General features: G+C 54.1%; 1 protein-coding gene and 1 non-coding gene across 2 annotated transcripts in view; one reads left to right on the top strand and one right to left on the bottom strand.

The window, feature by feature from the left end:
* Nucleotides 1-602: 602 nt before the first annotated feature.
* Nucleotides 603-17,357, top strand: part of Map2k2 (mitogen-activated protein kinase kinase 2) — a 22,890-nt gene continuing 6,135 nt past the window's right edge. The window contains exons 1-7 of the mRNA XM_010635094.3: nt 603-647; nt 2,201-2,293; nt 3,040-3,348; nt 10,562-10,708; nt 16,064-16,141; nt 16,597-16,648; nt 16,729-16,853. Coding sequence (XP_010633396.1) covers nt 603-647; nt 2,201-2,293; nt 3,040-3,348; nt 10,562-10,708; nt 16,064-16,141; nt 16,597-16,648; nt 16,729-16,853 — 849 coding nt within the window. The remainder of the gene's footprint in view (nt 648-2,200; nt 2,294-3,039; nt 3,349-10,561; nt 10,709-16,063; nt 16,142-16,596; nt 16,649-16,728; nt 16,854-17,357) is intronic.
* On the bottom strand, nt 8,216-8,322 carry LOC117284572. Its single transcript, XR_004515662.1, has one exon. It is a non-coding gene; the product is annotated as a U6 spliceosomal RNA (small nuclear RNA).

Consider the following 17,357-nt stretch of genomic DNA (forward strand, 5'->3'; position numbering starts at 1 on the left):
AGGGCGCCTCAGACGGAGTGGCGAGCGGGAGCGACCCTCGGGGACTAGAGCCGGGGTGGGGGGCGGGGCCTGAGCGGGGATCCGGGTGACGGGGTCGCTGGGAGGAGACAGGGGAGGGGGTGTCGAGTCGGAAAGGGGCCCCTGCGGGGGGACGTGGGTGAGGGGGTCCCTGGGAGGATGAGTCCGGATGAGGGGTCCCCGAGTAGGGAAGCCTGGCCCGGAGGAGGGCCTTATTATAGGGAGAAGATAGGCTGTGGGGTGCCTGGGTAGGGAAATCAGGTGATCTGGGGATGCAGGAGAGATGACAGGGTGAGGGGCCCCGTGAGATGAGGTGCACGCGGTGGGGGTTCTGGGAGTAGGGGGAAAGGCGGGGTTTCTGAGAAATGCTCCAAGACCCGGGTTCCTAAGGGGAAAAGAAGAGGCCCCTGTAGGAAAAGATGGGTGCAAGGAACCCTTCCTGAATACCTAAAAGGCGGGGTGGTCCCCGAATAGTAAGGTTAGGGTGAAGGAGAGCTGGAGATTTAGCTCAGTGGCACCACGCCTGCCTTGCAAGCACGAGGTCCTGAGTTCGATCCCCAATACCGGGGGGAAAAAAAATCGGCATGGGGGAAGTCTCTGAGAGGACAGAATCAAATGGGTGGTCCCCGGTGAGTGACAGGCTGAGAGGTCCCACAGAGCAAAATCGGAGTGGTGGGCAGGTCCGAGTGGACAGAGTGAGGGGAGATTCCTGCAGGGAAAAGAGGGGTGAGGAGTATCCTAGATAATGGAATAACAGTAAGCAGGTGTCCCTGAGGGTTCGGGGGTGCTGGGTCATTCCACAGGGATATTTAGATATCACTTGCCCTCCACACTGGCCAGGGTGTTTGTGGTGTGTCTCAGTGAGAGCGTGTTTGGTGATCTTAACCATTCAGCCCAGATGAGGTAGGGACTCCTGATGCATGTTTATGTGAGTAAACAACATCACGGCCAGACATAGGGCCATGTCCAGCAGGTGTGGTGTCCTGTACCTGTAATCACAGCACACTGGGAGGCTGAGGCAGGAGGATCACAAGTTTAGACTCAGCCTGGGCAATTTAGTGAGTTTGCATCTCAAAGTAAAGAATACAACTGGGGGTAGTAGCTCAGGCCTATAATCCCAGCTCTGATGAGGCTGAGTAGGACAATTGCTGTAAGTTAGGTGCCAATTTGGGCTACATAGTAAGTTTGAGGTCAGCCTGGGCTGCTGGGCTGCATAGCAAGACCCTGTCTCAAAAATCCAAACCAAGCAAACAAAAAGAATTTAAAAGGGAGGGGGCTGGGGATTTAGCTCAGTGGTTCTGGAGCCTGACCCACAAATGGCAAGGACCGGAGTTCGATCCCCAGTACCAAAAAAATAAAATAAAATAAAGAGGCTGGGGCTCAGTGCAAAGGCCCTGGGTTCAATCCCTAGTACTACAAAATAAATAAATAAAATTCACTCCCCGACTGTGTAAGAATCCTCTTACCCAGGCTCTTCTTTTGCATGGTTCTTGATATCTAACCCTACTAGAATTCCCTCTGCAGAGGAACCAGCCTGGGGACTCGGGGTGTTTTTATTTGTACAGAGAGGGCCCCAGTTGAGTCTCCATCATGTTGAAGGTGGATTAACCAGCCGGCTCCAGATGCATCATTGATGTCACGTCCGCGCTGCCTCATCGGCCCTGCAGTGGATAATGCATTCATTCATTAACTCATACTCATGCCTCCGTCCCTCGCTTGTACCTGTCAAGTATCTTGGCATTGCAACATCTGGGTCTTTGTTGAACAGGTGTGTGTGCCACAGGTACTTGCTCAGGCTCCTGGCCCTGGCTCGGGGGCTTCCTGGTATGTTACCTCGGGCAAGGTACTTAGCCCCTATGGGCCTGCCCTTCCTGTCTGGGCTGTGACCCCATAAAACCCACCTCCCCGGGTGATAGCATGCAGTGAGGTGTCCCCCACCCAGAAAGGGGTGCCTGCCAGCCAGCTCCTTGTAGCACCTGCTCAGATGACTTCACCAGGTGGTTGGTGACATCTGCTCTGGTCTGTGTGCCCCTTGGCTCACGACTCTTAAGTGGGTGATGGTGGAACTTCAGAACTGGAAACATCCTGTCGGCACACCCTCCCGCCTTCTCTCCCCTGCTGGCATCTCAAGGGCAGCAAACCTTGGTGACCAGGACCCCCGGAGGCACCTGTTCTCCCGTAGAGACCTGAACTTGGACCTGCTGCCCTGTGCTCCGTAGCCCAATTGCGTCAGCCCTTCCTCTGTGGAGAGGCGGCCGTGGCCAAGTCCAGGAAGGTGGGAAACATGCTGTGACAATTGTGTACTTCAGACTTAATACAAAAAAAATTAAAATTGGCAAGCGTTCATCTTTCTGTATCAGTTGTACATTAAAATATATTTATTGGTTTGTTTGTGGTACCGGGGATGGAGCCCAGGGCCTTTGCACTAAGTTAACACCGCCAGCGCCCCCTTTCTTCTTCTTCTTCTTCTTTTTTTTTTTTCTCCTTTCCTTAACTTTGAGACAGGGTCTCACTAAGTTGCCAGGGCTAGGCTTGACCTTGAAATCTTCCTGCCTCAGCCTCCCAGGCTGCCGAGATGACCAGCGTGCACAAGCATGCCTGTCTCTGACTGGGCTTGGGAATTGCACGTGTGTTGTTTAATAGTAGTGTGTAAGGGCATAGCAGGAGCATGCTGGTGTACTTAGTGCTCTGAAATCATCTGCACTGTTTAAGTTCTTTTCCTGTCAGCCTTCCCTCTGTCCACCTTTTGGTTCGTGTTCATATATGCGTGGTACAAATCTGTCTTCTACACGTGCTTCTGATTTTTTGCTCCGAAGCTACTGAAAATACTTGTTCCCCATCTTCACCCATCCCGGGTGAAGATGGGCCACCAGTTCAAGCCCAGTCTGGGCAGCTTAGCGACTCGGGGAGACCCTGCCTCAGAATAAAAAGTGAAAAGGGTTCAGTGGTAGAGTGCTTTCCTGCCAGCTAGTAAACTGTTGAGTGTAGGAATCAGGTCCCTGTCCTTTCTGCACCCTCTAGGGCCTGGCTCATACCCACCGTGTGGCGGTCCCAGCTGGGTGGAGTTGCCTTGGGCTGTCAGAGGTCTCTGCTAACCCTGGTCCCTGGGCTCCCTGCAGGGCAAACCTAGTGGACCTGCAAAAGAAGCTGGAGGAACTGGAACTAGATGAGCAGCAGAAGAAGCGGCTTGAGGCTTTCCTCACCCAGAAGGCCAAGGTTGGCGAGCTCAAGGATGACGACTTCGAACGGATCTCAGAGCTGGGAGCTGGCAATGGCGGTGTGGTCACCAAGGTCCAGCACAGACCGTCGGGCCTCATCATGGCCCGGAAGGTGAGTGGAGATGTGTGTAGAGCCCTGGGAAGTGGGAAAGAAATTCAGCCAGAGGCCAGGCCTCCTCGCTAGCTGGCTGCCTTCGGGGATCCTGGATCCCCAGAAAGACCCATTTCCAGCTTCTCGGTGAGGATTCTCCTGAGAGACAGAATCAGTAGGTTGTGTGCCCTGGCGGAATGGAGCCCAGGGCCTCATTAGGCAGCAGTCCCGACTGAGCCTCACACCCAGCCTAAGAGAGGCAGGAGTTGGCTCACAAAATCATGGAGTCTGGCCGTCGTGCACTGTGTAGGCCATGCTGGCAGGCTGGAGCCTCAAGGAATAGCTTATGTTTCCATTGAAGTCCTAAGGCCTTGCTCTTTTCTTGTGACCTTCACCTGCTTAGACAAGGCCCCCTGCATCAGTCACCTGCGTTAATCCGAGTCTACTGATTTAAGGGTTCATCACATCTGAGAAGACCTTCTTGTAGGCAGGACGGTGCACACCTGTGATCCCAGCACCCTGGGAGGCAGAGGCCGGACATTGCAAGTTCAAGCCCACTCTGGGCAACTTAGCAACTTGATGAGACCCTGTCTTTGAATTTAAAAGCTGGGCGTGGGAAGAGCTAGGGATATAGCTCAGTATAAAGGTGGTGGGTTCAATTGTAAACATGAAAAAAAAGAAATTAAAAAGACCTTCCAGGGGCTGTCTGGGTATCTAGAGGTTTGAGCAAACATGGAGCCTCGGCCCAGTCTGTGGCAGTCACCTGACTGTGGCATCCTCACACCCTGGCGCTGTCCACCCGCCCGCCTGCCCGCACTGGCTCCAGGCCAGCCTCTGCTGTGATGGAGAACAGTCCCCGGAGGGCTGGGGACTTGAGACGGAGAGAGTGTGACTCCGGGGACTGGACCTACACATAACAGAGGACTGCGCTAACCACTTCCCGGCTCCAGTGTGATCCTGAGCCACAGCCCGTCACCCTGCAGGGTCCTCAGTGTCTCTGGAGCTCTGTCCCTCTCCCCGTGGATCTCGGTGGGGATTTCACTCTGCAGATGCTTCTTCCAGCCTCTAGAGCACTCCGCACCACACCCCGCGATCCACAGGCCAGCACTTTCTGTTTCTGCCCCTCTGTGTGGACATCCTTTGCCCAGCTGGGGCAGCACCGACCTGCACTCCCAGATCACCAGGGATCCTGAGAACAGCACCAGTCATTATGCACATTGGGTCCCTCGGGTGGTCAAGGGGCCTTTTGGATGGTCCCTGATGCACAAGGTGGCAGATCACCTGTGTCTCCTGCGCAGCGGTGCAGGGAAAAGACACAGGGGCACAGGAGCCAGAGCTCCAGATGCAGAGTGGAACAGGAGTGGGGCAGCATGGACCCACCTGGCCAGCATCTACATGGTTTGCAAGGGTTATCCTGGCCCCTGTGACCTGCTCGCCAAGCCCAGCAGATCTACAACGCCTGAGAAAATCGCACTAGAATTTTGCTTGTCTGTAAATGTTCCTGCTATCTACTATGGCCTTTGGTCCCTTCCTGTGTACTCCTGTGAGCTGGAGGAGCCAAATCCCTGTGTCCCTTGAGGCGGGAGAGACCAGCAAAGACGTTGGTGCATCTGTTTTGCACTTGGGCTTCTTTCAGTCCCTTTGTCCCCAGGGAGACCTGGCTCACCAGCCTTGTGTCCACATTCCTATTCTTGTCTGTGCAGGTCCAGGATGGCAGTTACAGGCACGCTCAGAGCCACTGACTACTGCTCCTCTTACCACAGCAGATGCTGTTCCCTCATGTTTTCTCATTTAAATCTAGAGCATAGCTGGGCATGTGCCTTGTGCCTGTTTTCCTAGTGCACTAGAAGGCTGAGGCAGGAGGATCACAAGTTCAAATACATCCTAGACAGCTTACTGACTTAGTAAGACCTGTCTCAAAATAAAACAGTTTAAAAAGGTTGGGGGTATATCTCAGTGTGAAGGCCCGGGCTCAGTCCCCAGTACAGGGGTACATAAATCCAGTCCAACTATATGGGTTAGAAACCCAAGACCCAGTTGGGTCAGGGTCTGGAATGGGTGTGGACCCTCGAAGGACCGTTGACCTTGGACCCTGACATGGTGACAGCTGTCGGGGCGGAGCGTCCAGAATCCATTACACTGCAGTTCTCAGCCTGTCTCCTTGCTGTCTTCCAGCATCAGGCCACACAGAATGGTCCCTAGATTCCATCATTGCACCCACTGTGGACAAGCATCAGATAGGAGGGATCAAAAAGATTCTAGCCCAGAGAGGAGGCGCGTCCTCTACAGGCCCTGGTGGCTGCCACTTGCCTTTTGGGAGGGGGTGCCAGGGATCGAACTCGGGTCCTTGGCTTGTGAAGCAGGCAGTAGAACACGTGAGCTAAATCCCGGCCCTTGCCATTTTTGATGACTATGAATGTTTGCAAATATGGTGTGGGTCACACTTCTGCTGTCCGGATCCCAGCTCCCACGCTGAGGGTCTGTGACCCCTGATTTAGGATGTGGCTGTGATCATGCTAGACCCAGCCCGGGATAGGGGCAGCATCCAGCCTGCTCCCTCCCTCCTGTGGCTTGCTGTGACAAGAAAAGTCCTTTTCCCCCTTTTAGAGTTTGTACCGAGCGGGGCCAGGCTATAACATGGTGGAAACGCCGCGAGCTTTTCCTGAGTACCAGGGATTGGACCCAGGGCCTTCGCATTGAGCTAGCGACCTTTCCAGCCCTCTTTATGTTTTGAGATGAGGTCTTGTAAAGCCTCGTGCGCTCTCCATGTCGTCACATTGTTTAGTCTCGTTCAGAGCTGGGCTGGGACTATAGTGGCCCCTGGTCAGATGAGGCCACCAGACCCTGAGACACAGTCACTCCCACTGAGGCATATGGGTAAGCAGAGCACACCCAAAGTTCGCAGGCTTCATGTGAAAAAGAATCTCTAGGGAGCCAGGGATTTAGCTCAGCAGTTTGGTGGCCTGCCTTGCAAGCGCAAGGACCTGAATTCAACCCCCGGTACCCAAAAAAAAGAAAAAGAAAGAAAGAAAATCTCTGTGAGGCCCGGGGATTTAATTCAGCAGTTCCGCTGCCTGCCTCACAAGCACAGGGACCCGAGTTCGATGCCTAGTATCAAAAAAAAAGAATCTCATATTTTTTAATTGATCTCATGTCTAAACAGTAGTTCTAAAGTGGGACGTGGCCAGGTGTGGTGATATACACCTGTAATCCTAGCACAGGAGGCTGAGGCAGGAAGATCACTGCATGTTAGAGGGACTGCATAGTGATTTCGGGAAACGCTATTGGGAAAAAATAATAATAATAATAATAAAGTTCAAGGCCAGCCTGAGTAACTTAGGGAGTCCCTTCCTCAAATTTTTTAAAATAAAAAGGTCTAGAGTGACCAGGTGTGATGCTGCATGTCTGCAGTCCCAGCTCTGTGGGAGCCTAAAGGACGAAGGCCGCAAGTTCCAGCCCAGTGTAGGCAACTTGGTGATGTAGGGAGATCTCGTCTCAAGATATAAAGAGCTTGGGCCGGAGATTTACCTCATTAGTTCCGCCTCCTGCCTCGCAAGCGCAAGGTCCCAAGTTTGATTCCCGATACCAAAAAACAAACAAAATACAAAGAGCTTGCTCTTTGTAAAGTTACTGTAAAGATTTGTTTTTGTTTTTACCAAAGATTTCCTATAGTTTGAAGCAATAAAATATAAAAGTGGAAAAAAAAAAATACAAAGGGCTTGGCAGGCATGGTGGCACACACTTGTAATTCCAGTTCTTGGGAAGCTGAGGCAGGAGGATTGCAAATTTGAGGCCAGCCTGGGCTACATAGTGAGTTCAAGGCCAGCTTGAATTACAAAGCAAGACTGTGTCTCAAAAAAACAAAAACAAGGGCCCGGTATTTAGCTCAGTGGTTCTGGCAGCTAACTGCTTCGCAAGCACAAGGACCTGAGTTCGATCCCCAGTATCAAAAAAAATAAAAAAGGCTGGAGACGTAGCTCAGTGCAAAGGCCCTGGTTCCACCCCTAGCTGCCAAAAATAAAGAAAAAATAAAAAGTAGTAATTCTTTGATATATTGGGTTCCAGACATTTTTCCAGTTTGGGTGTTTTGTTTTGTTTTGTTTTGTTTGAGACAGAGTCTTACTATGTAGTCCATGCTGGCTTTAAACTCACTGTGATCTTCCTGCCTTAGCCTCCCGACTGTTAAGATAACAGGCATGTGCCACCATGCCCCATTAGGATATTTTTTTGGAGTTTAGACTATTTACCTAGGTTTTGTAACTTTAGCTTTCCTAATCTCTTCCTCTTCTTCTCCTTCTCCTCCTCCTCCTTTTCTTCTTCTTCTTTCTCCTCCCCTCCTTTCCCCCTCCCCCCCCATCAAATTCAGGACCTTGAATTTGCCAGGTAGTTAGTTACACAGCTGCTCAGTTACATCCCTGGCCCCCATCTTTCATAATCCAAAATCCTCCAAAATCCTACACTGCTTGAGCGTCACATCGGTGCTTACAAGTAACTGGGGATGTGGTCAGCACCTGCCAGTCATGTGCAAGACCCTGGGTTCCACCACCTACCACCATCAGGTGCTGCAAAACAAAAGTTTCAGATTTGCAGATTAGAAAAACCCAACCTGTGGGTGAAAGGAAATCACTCACCTTAGTGGCTTTTTGTTTTGTTTTGAGACAGGGTGAACTTGCAGTGATATTCATTCCTGCCTCAGCCTACCAAGTTCTGGGATTACAGGTGTGCGCCACTCTCAGATGATTTTTATTTACTTACTTCCCTCTAACCTACTGTGCTAGCCCTTTTTTATTTTGGGGGGCTGGGGACCTAGCTCAGTGGTGCCTCACCTGCCTCGCAAGGTCAAGGTCCTGAGTTCAGTCCCCCAATAACAAAATAGACATTTTTTTTTTTTAATATGGAACGCTTCATGAATTTGCATGTCATCCTTGGGCAGGGGCCGTGCTCATCCTCTCTGTATCATTCCAGTTTTAGTATATGTGCTACCAAAGTGAGCACAGAACCTATTTCTCATTTTTTGTTTTGTTTAGTTTTTTGAGACAGGGTCTCGATTTACGCAGTTCAGGCTGACCTTGAATTCACTACATAGCTAAGACTGTCCTCAAACTTGCATCGATCCTCCTGCCTCAGCCTCCCAAGTGCTAGGATTACAGGCTTGTGCCACCACAGCCAGCTCAGCCCTTTTTCATATTTATTTTTTATTTATTTGTTTGTTTGTTTATTTTGGCTTTTTGAGACAGGGTCTCACTATGTAGTTGAAACTGAACTGGAACTCACTATGTAGCCCAGGTTGGTCTCGAACTCACAGTGATCCTCCTGCCTCAGCTTCCCGACTGCTGGGATTACAGACATGCGCCACCACACCCAGCTTCAGCCCTTTTGTTTTGTTTTGTTTTGTTTTGTTTTGATTTTTTGGTATTGGTTGCGCTTGCAGCAGAACCACTGAACTAAATCCCTGGCCTTAACCCCTTTTTTATAAATATGAGTCAGAGTCTTGCTAAGTTTTCCAGGTTGCACTCAGCCTGCCTCAGACCCGTACCTTGCCTTCCAGAGTGCTAGGATTACAGGCACATGCCGCCACAACAGCCTCTTTTAAAGGGTTTATAATTAAATAGCGGGCTTACACTGTTTCTCCTTGGACAGCACTGCCCTGGACTGTCCACACTGCCTGCCCACCAGCCAGCCCTGTGCGGCCCCCTGACCCTGTGGAGCGCCCTCCGGGTGCCCTTTTTGCATGTTCAGCATGGGCCGATCACAGACCGAAGCCGTGAGGATCCGACGGGGAGAGTAGGGAGGTCGGGGCGCGGCCTGCACACTCCGCGTCGCAGCCATGCTCAGCCTCTCTGCCCTCAAACGCTGCACCAGCCCCTAATGACCTTTGACATGCAGCTCTTCGTCCCTTTGGTGACTCCTAAGGCCACTGTCCTTGCAGAGCTGCCCCCAGTGTCACCTTTGTGCTGCTGTCCAGCCCCGCACTGATCTGTGCCCCGTGGTGTCTGACCCAGTTTGCTCTCCGCTGTAGGGCATGCGTCCCCTCGGTTGCCCTCTTACACCTGACTGCAGGTGTAGGAGCAATGGGTGACACCTGTAGACACCCCCCCACCTCCACAGGTCGATGAGGGAAGTCTCTGCCACATCTGGCACCCCTGACACTGATGATCCAGGAGGCTTACCTGGCACAGGTCCTCCCAGCAGTGCCACGGTGCTTCCTTCCCTTGGGCTCGGTGGCTGGGGATCGCTTGTGGCACTTTTATCCCATTTTTTTCTGAAGCCCCAGGGGCCCCCTTGGCTTCCTGTGTTTGAAAAGTGATGAGTTTGATGGCTGGTCTCTGTCCACATGGGCTCCACGGAACGGAAGTGAGAAGCTTCTGGAAGGCCTGAGGCCAGGTCCTGGGGTCACCTCAGCCTGGGGCCTCTGTCTGGAGGAAGTGAAGCCGGCCTGCCCAAGTCTGCCCGTCGGAGGCAGCGGGGTTTGACAGTTTGTGGGCATGTGACTCAGACTGCCTAGTGCACCACTTTTAACGTGTATGTAGCTCTTGGGGTTTTATTTTGTTTCAGTACCAGTGATGTAGCGCTTGCACTGAGTGACATCCCGAGGTCTTTTTTGTTTATTTGGGGATAGGATTTATTGAGTTTCTGTGTTACCCACGCTGGGCTCAAATGTGCAGTCCTCCTGCCTCAGCCTCCAAATGCTAGGATTACAGGAGTGCACCATCACATCTACCACAGTGGCTTTTCTAGTTTAGGGTATTCACAGTGTTGTATGTCTATTACCCAGTCAATTTTGGAACATTTCCATCAGCCCAGTAGGAAGCCCTGTTCATCTCCATGAACGGTCACCCGTTCCCCCCTTGCCCCGGCACCCCTGAGTCCGCTCCCTGTCCGGGAGGCCCCTGTCCGGGGCGTTTCCTGTCCGTGGAGCCCCACGCTGCGTCCTCTGTGTCTGGCGTCTCACTGAGCGCGGCGTCCTCAGGGCGCATCCACAGCCCCACAGCTTTTCCTCCCGAGTAGACGGACCTCCCTGTGTCCACTGCCCCCCCGTGTTGGATGTGGATGGTCCCCTCTCGGCTCTCATGGGTGGCAGCATGGGCCTTGGTGGCAGAGGCTCTGTTGGGCACAGCCTGGAAGTGACCTCGCCCAGCACCTGGGTTGGTCCTGACTGGCCTTGTGAAGAGCTCCAGGGCCTGGGGCCAACACCCAGCCGCCCCCGAGCAGCCCGGCCTCCCTGCCATTGCAGCTCATCCACCTGGAGATCAAGCCGGCCATCCGCAACCAGATCATCCGCGAGCTGCAGGTGCTGCATGAGTGCAACTCGCCCTACATCGTGGGCTTCTACGGGGCCTTCTACAGCGATGGGGAGATCAGCATCTGCATGGAGCACATGGTGAGGGCGGGGCCGCGGGTGAGGGTGGGCAGGTGCCCTGTGGCCTAGAGACCAGGTCTCCGTGGGGCCAAGTGTGCCCGGGGAGGTAAAGCTGCTGCTGGTCCAAGGGCACAGTCTTCTGCCCTCTGAGGGAGCAGCACCTCGGGAGCCATTGAGCAGGCAGCCAGGCTGGGTGGGGGTGTGGATACCCCTTGGTGGCCTCCATTGTGCCCCTCTGGCTGTGAAACCTTGAACTGGGTGGGATCAAGTGCACCAAAAGCAGAAGCGGTCGGCGACCACCGCCCGGAGGAAGTGCCACCCCTGCCACACATGCGAACCACGGCGACAGGGAGCGGCCGCACTGCCGGCTCTCCTTGCAAAACCAGGATGCGGTGGCTGTTATATCGGCTGGGGTCAGGTCACCATTCCAACGTGCAGGCCTCGGTGAAGGTTTTGTAAGGAAGGCAGGAAATGAATTTGAGCAAGAGCCGCCTCTTAGCTGCGGGGTCCTGGCCTTCACCCCAACCCTGTGGATAGGATATCTTTGCACAGTCCTGGGGTCCTAGAGGGTCAAAGGCAAAGGCAGGAGAAAGGGCTCTGGGGGCTGTAGTGCCCACTCCCTGAGGCCTCCTGCTTCCCTGCATGGGACGGGGAGCCTCGCGTCCTGCCCCCCGCCTTGTGTGCCCGTGAGTGTCCCCAGCACTGTGGAGCCACAGGCCCCTCTGAGGACCTGTGGGCTCCTGCTTCACAGTGATGCTGGGCACTTGGGACAGGAAGTTGTGTGTACAGCCTGCACGCTAAAGACGTGCTCAGGCCAGGTGTGGTGGGGCGTGTCTTTCATTCCAGCATTCTGAGAGGCTGAGGCAGGAGAGTCACAAGCTTAAGCACAGCCTCCTAGTGAGATCCTTTCTCAAACTAAATGAATAAATGAAAAGGGCTGGGGATGCTGCTCAGCCTGCCTGACCTGCTCAGGGCCCTGAGTTTCATCCTTACACATGAATGAATGAATTAATAATTTTTTAAAGCGGGACATGCTCAGGTATGGTCCGCATGCCCATGGTTCCTACTGGTAAAAAAACAAAAACAAAAACAAAAAAAAACACAGAGGCTTGGGTCTGGGGATTTAGCTCAGTAGTTCCTGCACCTGCCTTGCAAGCAGAAGGACCTGAGTTTGATCCCCAGTATGTTAAAAAAAAACAAAACAAAAAAAAACAAAACAGGCTGTTTTTTTGTGTGGTTTTGGTTTTTTTTGGTGGGGGGTACATTTTAGGTATACAATATAATGACATTCATCATTGGAATTTGTACCTTTATGTGATCTGTCTTGGTTCTTATTTTTGCTTGTTTTTTTTTTTGTATTGTTTTTTTGTTTTTTTCCTTTGTAATACTGGGGATCGAACTCGGGACTTTGTGCAAAACCATTGAGCTAGATCCCCAGCCCAGGGCTGTTGATCTTGAAGCAAGGGCGGCTGGCAAGGGTTGTTGGGTGGGGCCAGGTCAATCTGGAGGGGTCAAGGGACCCTTTCGCCTTTCTGCATCCCTAGCCTTGTCCTCACCAGGGTGCTCTCTGAGTTCCCCTGTGTGCCGAGGTTTCCGTGTATGTTCTGTGCCACCTGTCACTGGGGGAATGGGGTGGGCTCCAGGGCTTCCTCTGTGGCCTGAGGTTGAGGCTGCAGTCAGGGTGGGTCAGGCCTCGGGTGGCGCCCGGCACCTGCAGTGTGTTAAGCGGGTGACAGTCTTTGTCCTGCTGCCGCCCCCTGCTGCTGTGTGGCTCCATCACCTCCAGCTCTTCTGCCTCTTTCCCATCACGTTCCACCTGCTTGGTTAGCGCCTGTCACAGTCCCTTCTCTGTTGCTGGGGCGGAGACCTCAGGTGGCTGGGGTGCACTGAGAGGGGTGACGCGGCACCCAGGTGTGGGAGCTGGGAGGCCCAGACTGTGGCAGGGTGTCTGCTGGCTTCCAGGGGGCTTCGAGCCTCAGTATGACACCGGACAGTGGGAGGAAGGGGCACCTCTTGCTCTGTGATCAGGGCTTACCCAGGCCCCAGTCTCCCCTACCTCCCCTCCACGCTGTTCCATTAGAGACCACTTCTGTGGTTTTACAGGGACAAGCCACCCACAGGCCCCAGCAGTACTCCTGTGTCCCTAATCGGTTTTGTTGTTGTTGTTGTTGTTGTTGTTGTTTGTTACTGGGGATCGAACTCAGGACCTTGCACTTGTAAGGCAGGCACAGTGCCACTGAGCTAAATCCCTGGCCCTTTTTTGGGGGGGTTACTTTTGAGATGGGGCCTTGCTATGTAGCCCAGGCTGGCCTCAAACTCATGGCATTCTCCTGCATCCACCTCCTGAATGTTGGGATTATAGGCACGCGTCACCGCACCTAGCTAGAGGGTCCCTAATTTAAGAGGCGCCTCCACCTCTGTCCCAGCAAAGCCTGTGTGTACACTGTCTCTCATTTCCGGTCTCGAGTCCAACTCCGGCCTACAAGAAAAGGCTCCTAAATTATAAAGGGCCTTATTAAAATTAATACCTAAGCTTAGTATTTATTGATAATACTTATAGATTGATATAACTAATCACAGTACAGTCAGACTAGGCTCAAACTCATGATCCTCTTGCCTCAGCATTTTTTTTTTAATTCCCAGTACTGGGGATCAAACTTAGGACCTTGCATTTGCAAGGCAGGCACAGGGCCACTAAGCTCAATCTCCAACCCCTGTACTGCTTTTAAACTTGTGGCAGCAGTGTGTTGTGGCAGGAGGGACTGGCGGAGCAGAAACATGCCTCTCATGGCCAGGAAGTAAGAGAGGAAGGGAAGAGGCCAGTGTTGTGCTGTTCCCTACAAGGGGTGACCTGAAGACCACCCACTAGGCCCCACTCCCTAGGACACCAGCCTCCAGCATGTGGGCCTTGGGGACTCCCAGGTCTAAACTGTGGTGTCCCGGGCAGCCGGGACTTGCTGCAGTATCACCCTACCCTTGTCACCATCTGTCCTCTTGTTGACTGGAGCTTAGGAACAGCAGGGCCGGCCGGGTCCCTGTGGAAAACATCGGGTGACCCCAACAGGCAGTAGGACGACGGGCACGTGCAGGTAGCTGCCCACATATGGAGCGTGCAGAGGCCCCATCCAGGGCATTCCTTGGAGGAAGTTCTCCCTCCTATGCAGGGAGGCACAGGAGGACACGGCCACCTCTTAGTATTGAGTGAAACCAGCCAGTGTGCTGGGAACAGCCCAAAGCACATTTCTAGGTGTGCAAGGCGAGTGGGGATAATGTGAGCACATACTGATGTGAGTGCTCTTGCTGGGTGTGGTGGTACACACTTCTGGGAGGCCGAGGCAGGAGGATCACTGAGAGTTGGAGACCAGCCTGGGCAGTTAACCTACTTTTGGAGACTCTGTCTCAAAGTACATTTAAGAGGTAAACAGAGAGGGATGTAGCTCAGTGCAGAGACTTTGGGTCCAACCCACAGAACCACAACAGAGAGACAGACAGACAGAGATTGAGAAAGGGAGAAATTGTACTCATGCGCTGCCTGCTGAGTAACAGTACAACTTGAAGAGCATTTGAAACACACAGCACAGTGCCTGATCACACAGTGAGATCTGGGGTCACAGAGCCCTAGTTGCCGAATCTCCGAGGTCACATCCGGCCCGTGACTCAGGCCAGCTGCTCGTCCTGCTGCCCTCAGGGTATTTCAGCTGTAGGCCAGGGTCTCACCGTGGCTGTCCTTCCCCCAGGGGACACTGAGCGCGTCTGGGGGCAGTGTGGCTGTGGGGACTGCGGGAGCTCCCGGCGTGGGGCACTCACGGCTCAGCACCCTCAGTGCCCTGGAAGCCCGCCCTTGGCTCCTTGGCCAGGGAGGAGCCGGCGACCCTCAGGAGAGGCCCGGCCCCAAGTCCCTTCCCCGCGCTCGTCCTCCTCCTCTTCCAGCTGACATTTGTCGCAACTCTGGGAATGGTTAAGAATCAGCTAAGGTGTGTTAGACAGCAGGGTTACAGTTTTAAACTAAAAGAAAACAAAGGTTTTTTAAAAAATTCTTCTATCGCTTTTTTAGAAGCAGAGGGCAAGCTGGGTGCGGTGTGGCACTGGGATCCTGAGGCAGGAGGATCACTGTGCACTCAAGGCCATCCTGGGCCACATGTCCCATGGCAGAAAACACAAAAACAAACAAAACCCAAGGCAGTAATCCAGGCTGAGGCAGGAGAATCAAGAGTTCAAGCCCGGTCTGGGCAAGTTAGTGACTTAGCAAGACTCTCTCTCAAAAGAAAAGGAAAAGTCAAAGTCCCAGAGCCGTAGCTCAGTGCCAAGGCCCTGCGTTCTGTCCACAACCAGAACAGGACGCCCACCTCCTGCTCACCCGGCCCGACTGGCTCACTGCAAGCCTGGCTGGCCCGGTTCCTCCCCGGCTCCCCAGCCTGGGCCACACCCGCAGCCCATTTGCCCAACTGACTGTCACCTGCCCAGAGCTGCTTGGTGGGGTCACCTGTGGGTTCCAGGGACCTCCCAGTTTGCTTGGGGCGGAGAGGGGACACGCCTCTTGTCCCCAAAGGAAGTGAGGAAAGCCAGGCTGCTGTGGGGTCCCAGGAAGTGCACTGGGGACCGTTCCAACTCCTCAACTTCACCTCCTGGGTTCTGGTTTCCTGTCTGTGGAGCACAGAGGTGGCCGGTGTCTGGCCCGCAACTGAAGGTGTCCATGTCACCTCCTTATGTCCTAGGGCCTTTCGGGCAGTCGGGCAGGCGACATGTGGTTTTGGTCCTCAGGTTGGCTGCCAGCCAGCCCATGCCAGACACTTTGTGTCTGCCTCCTTGCCCAACAGGTGGATTTGGGGTTACACCCGGGTGTCAAGAGGCACCAACCAGGTGGTGATCTGCAGGTGTCCTGTGGGATGCTGGCACGGTGCCAAGTGGGAAATAGGAAGGGGGCTCAGTGCCCACGCACCCTGTCCTCACCTTCCCAGGCACCGTTCTGTGGGGCCCTCGGGCATCAGGCCGGTGTCTTCTCCCCTTGATGGGAGTGGGGTTGTTGGGAGGATGGGGAGTCACCGGACACGGCCGCTGCCTCCCAGCCCGGCCTCCCCGCAGCCGGTTTGCAGGGTGTGCTCTTGGCTCAGGCTTCCCTGTCGCCACCACTCAGGTCCTGAGCCCAGCAGCCCCTCTTGCCTGCACAGAGTCCGTGGGTCCACGGGGCCTCTGGACCCGTCCCTTCTCTGTGTCCTCAGGTGGCCTGGCTTGCGTTGCCTGTAACAGAACAGCCCCTCATCCCGGCCCAGGGCAGCACCTCGTTGCTGTACCTGCCCCCTGCTTTCCCTCTGGGAATGCCGCCCACCGTCCCTCCTCACTCCCACCACAGCAGCGTCTCCTCCCTGTGCCTCCCAGGACGGTGGTTCCCTAGATCAGGTGCTGAAAGAAGCCAAGCGGATCCCGGAGGAAATCCTGGGGAAAGTCAGCATTGCGGTAAGTCTCCCGGTATTCCCTGCCCAAGTCCAAAGGCTTTTTATTTTCTGTGTGTTTGGCGGGTATTGAGCATTGAATCCAGGGCCTTTGAACTGAGCTCCATGCCCAGCCTTTTTATTTATTGCTTGATTGAGACAGGGTTTTATTAAGTTGCCCAGGCTGGGCTCCAACTTGTGCTCCTCCCGCCTTGGCCTCCCAAAGTGCTGGAATGATAGGTGTGCACTGCTGCACCTGATTCTCAGCCCCTCCTCTGTCACATGGAGACCCTGATCGTGCAGGCCTGTCCCGGGGTTATGTGAGGACCAGGCGGCTCATACACGCGGGCACAGGTGGCCTGTCACTCGGCCCATGTCCTGGCCTCAGCCAGGCCCAAGCGCTGTGGCCACTTAGGTCTTCTGGGAGTCAACAGGGTGGGAGCCCTGCTTCGCTACCTGTCACCCGGCCTTGGCCCACAGGTGCTCCGGGGCCTGGCGTACCTCCGAGAGAAGCACCAGATCATGCACCGAGGTAAGGAGGCCCTGCAAGCCCAGCCCAGTGGCCAGGTAGGGCCAGCCAGGCCACACTCAACCCCACTCGCCTGTCCCCAGATGTGAAGCCCTCCAACATCCTGGTCAACTCTCGGGGGGAGATCAAGCTGTGTGACTTTGGGGTGAGCGGACAGCTCATCGACTCCATGGCCAACTCCTTCGTGGGGACTCGGTCCTACATGTCTGTGAGTCCTCACCCACAGCTCGCAGCTGCCTTCCCTGTATGCTGTCCTCTGCGTCTGCCAGGCTTCCCCTGCGTGTGCCTCTGTCACCCCCCGAGTCCCTTGGGGGAGGCACCATCCATCCGGGTTCATTTCCAAACAGACCTCAGGCCCTAGGGTATTGTGGGAAATAATGGGAGCTGGGGCCCTGCAGGTGGCTCATGGGTGGGTGGCCACAGAAAGGAGGCAACCTTGGCCTTCCCTGGAAAGTCACCCTCCTCCAAAAGTACTAGGTGCGTGGACTTCTACATGGTCTAGAGACTGAGCCCGGGGCCTTTGCACTGACCTGCATCCCCAGTCCTTTGTATTTTTTATTTTGAGAGGGGGTCTCCCTAAATCACTAAGTTTCTCAGGCTACACTCAGACTTACAATACTCCTGCCTCAGCCTCCCAGAGTGCTGAGATTACAGGTGTGTTCACCAGTTGGGCTGCATATGGGCTTCCTTTTTTTTTTTTTTTTTTTTTTTT

Source organism: Fukomys damarensis, unplaced genomic scaffold (genome assembly GCF_012274545.1).
Source record: "Fukomys damarensis isolate Sample0158 unplaced genomic scaffold, DMR_v1.0_HiC HiC_scaffold_37, whole genome shotgun sequence".
Taxonomy (NCBI): domain Eukaryota; kingdom Metazoa; phylum Chordata; class Mammalia; order Rodentia; family Bathyergidae; genus Fukomys; species Fukomys damarensis.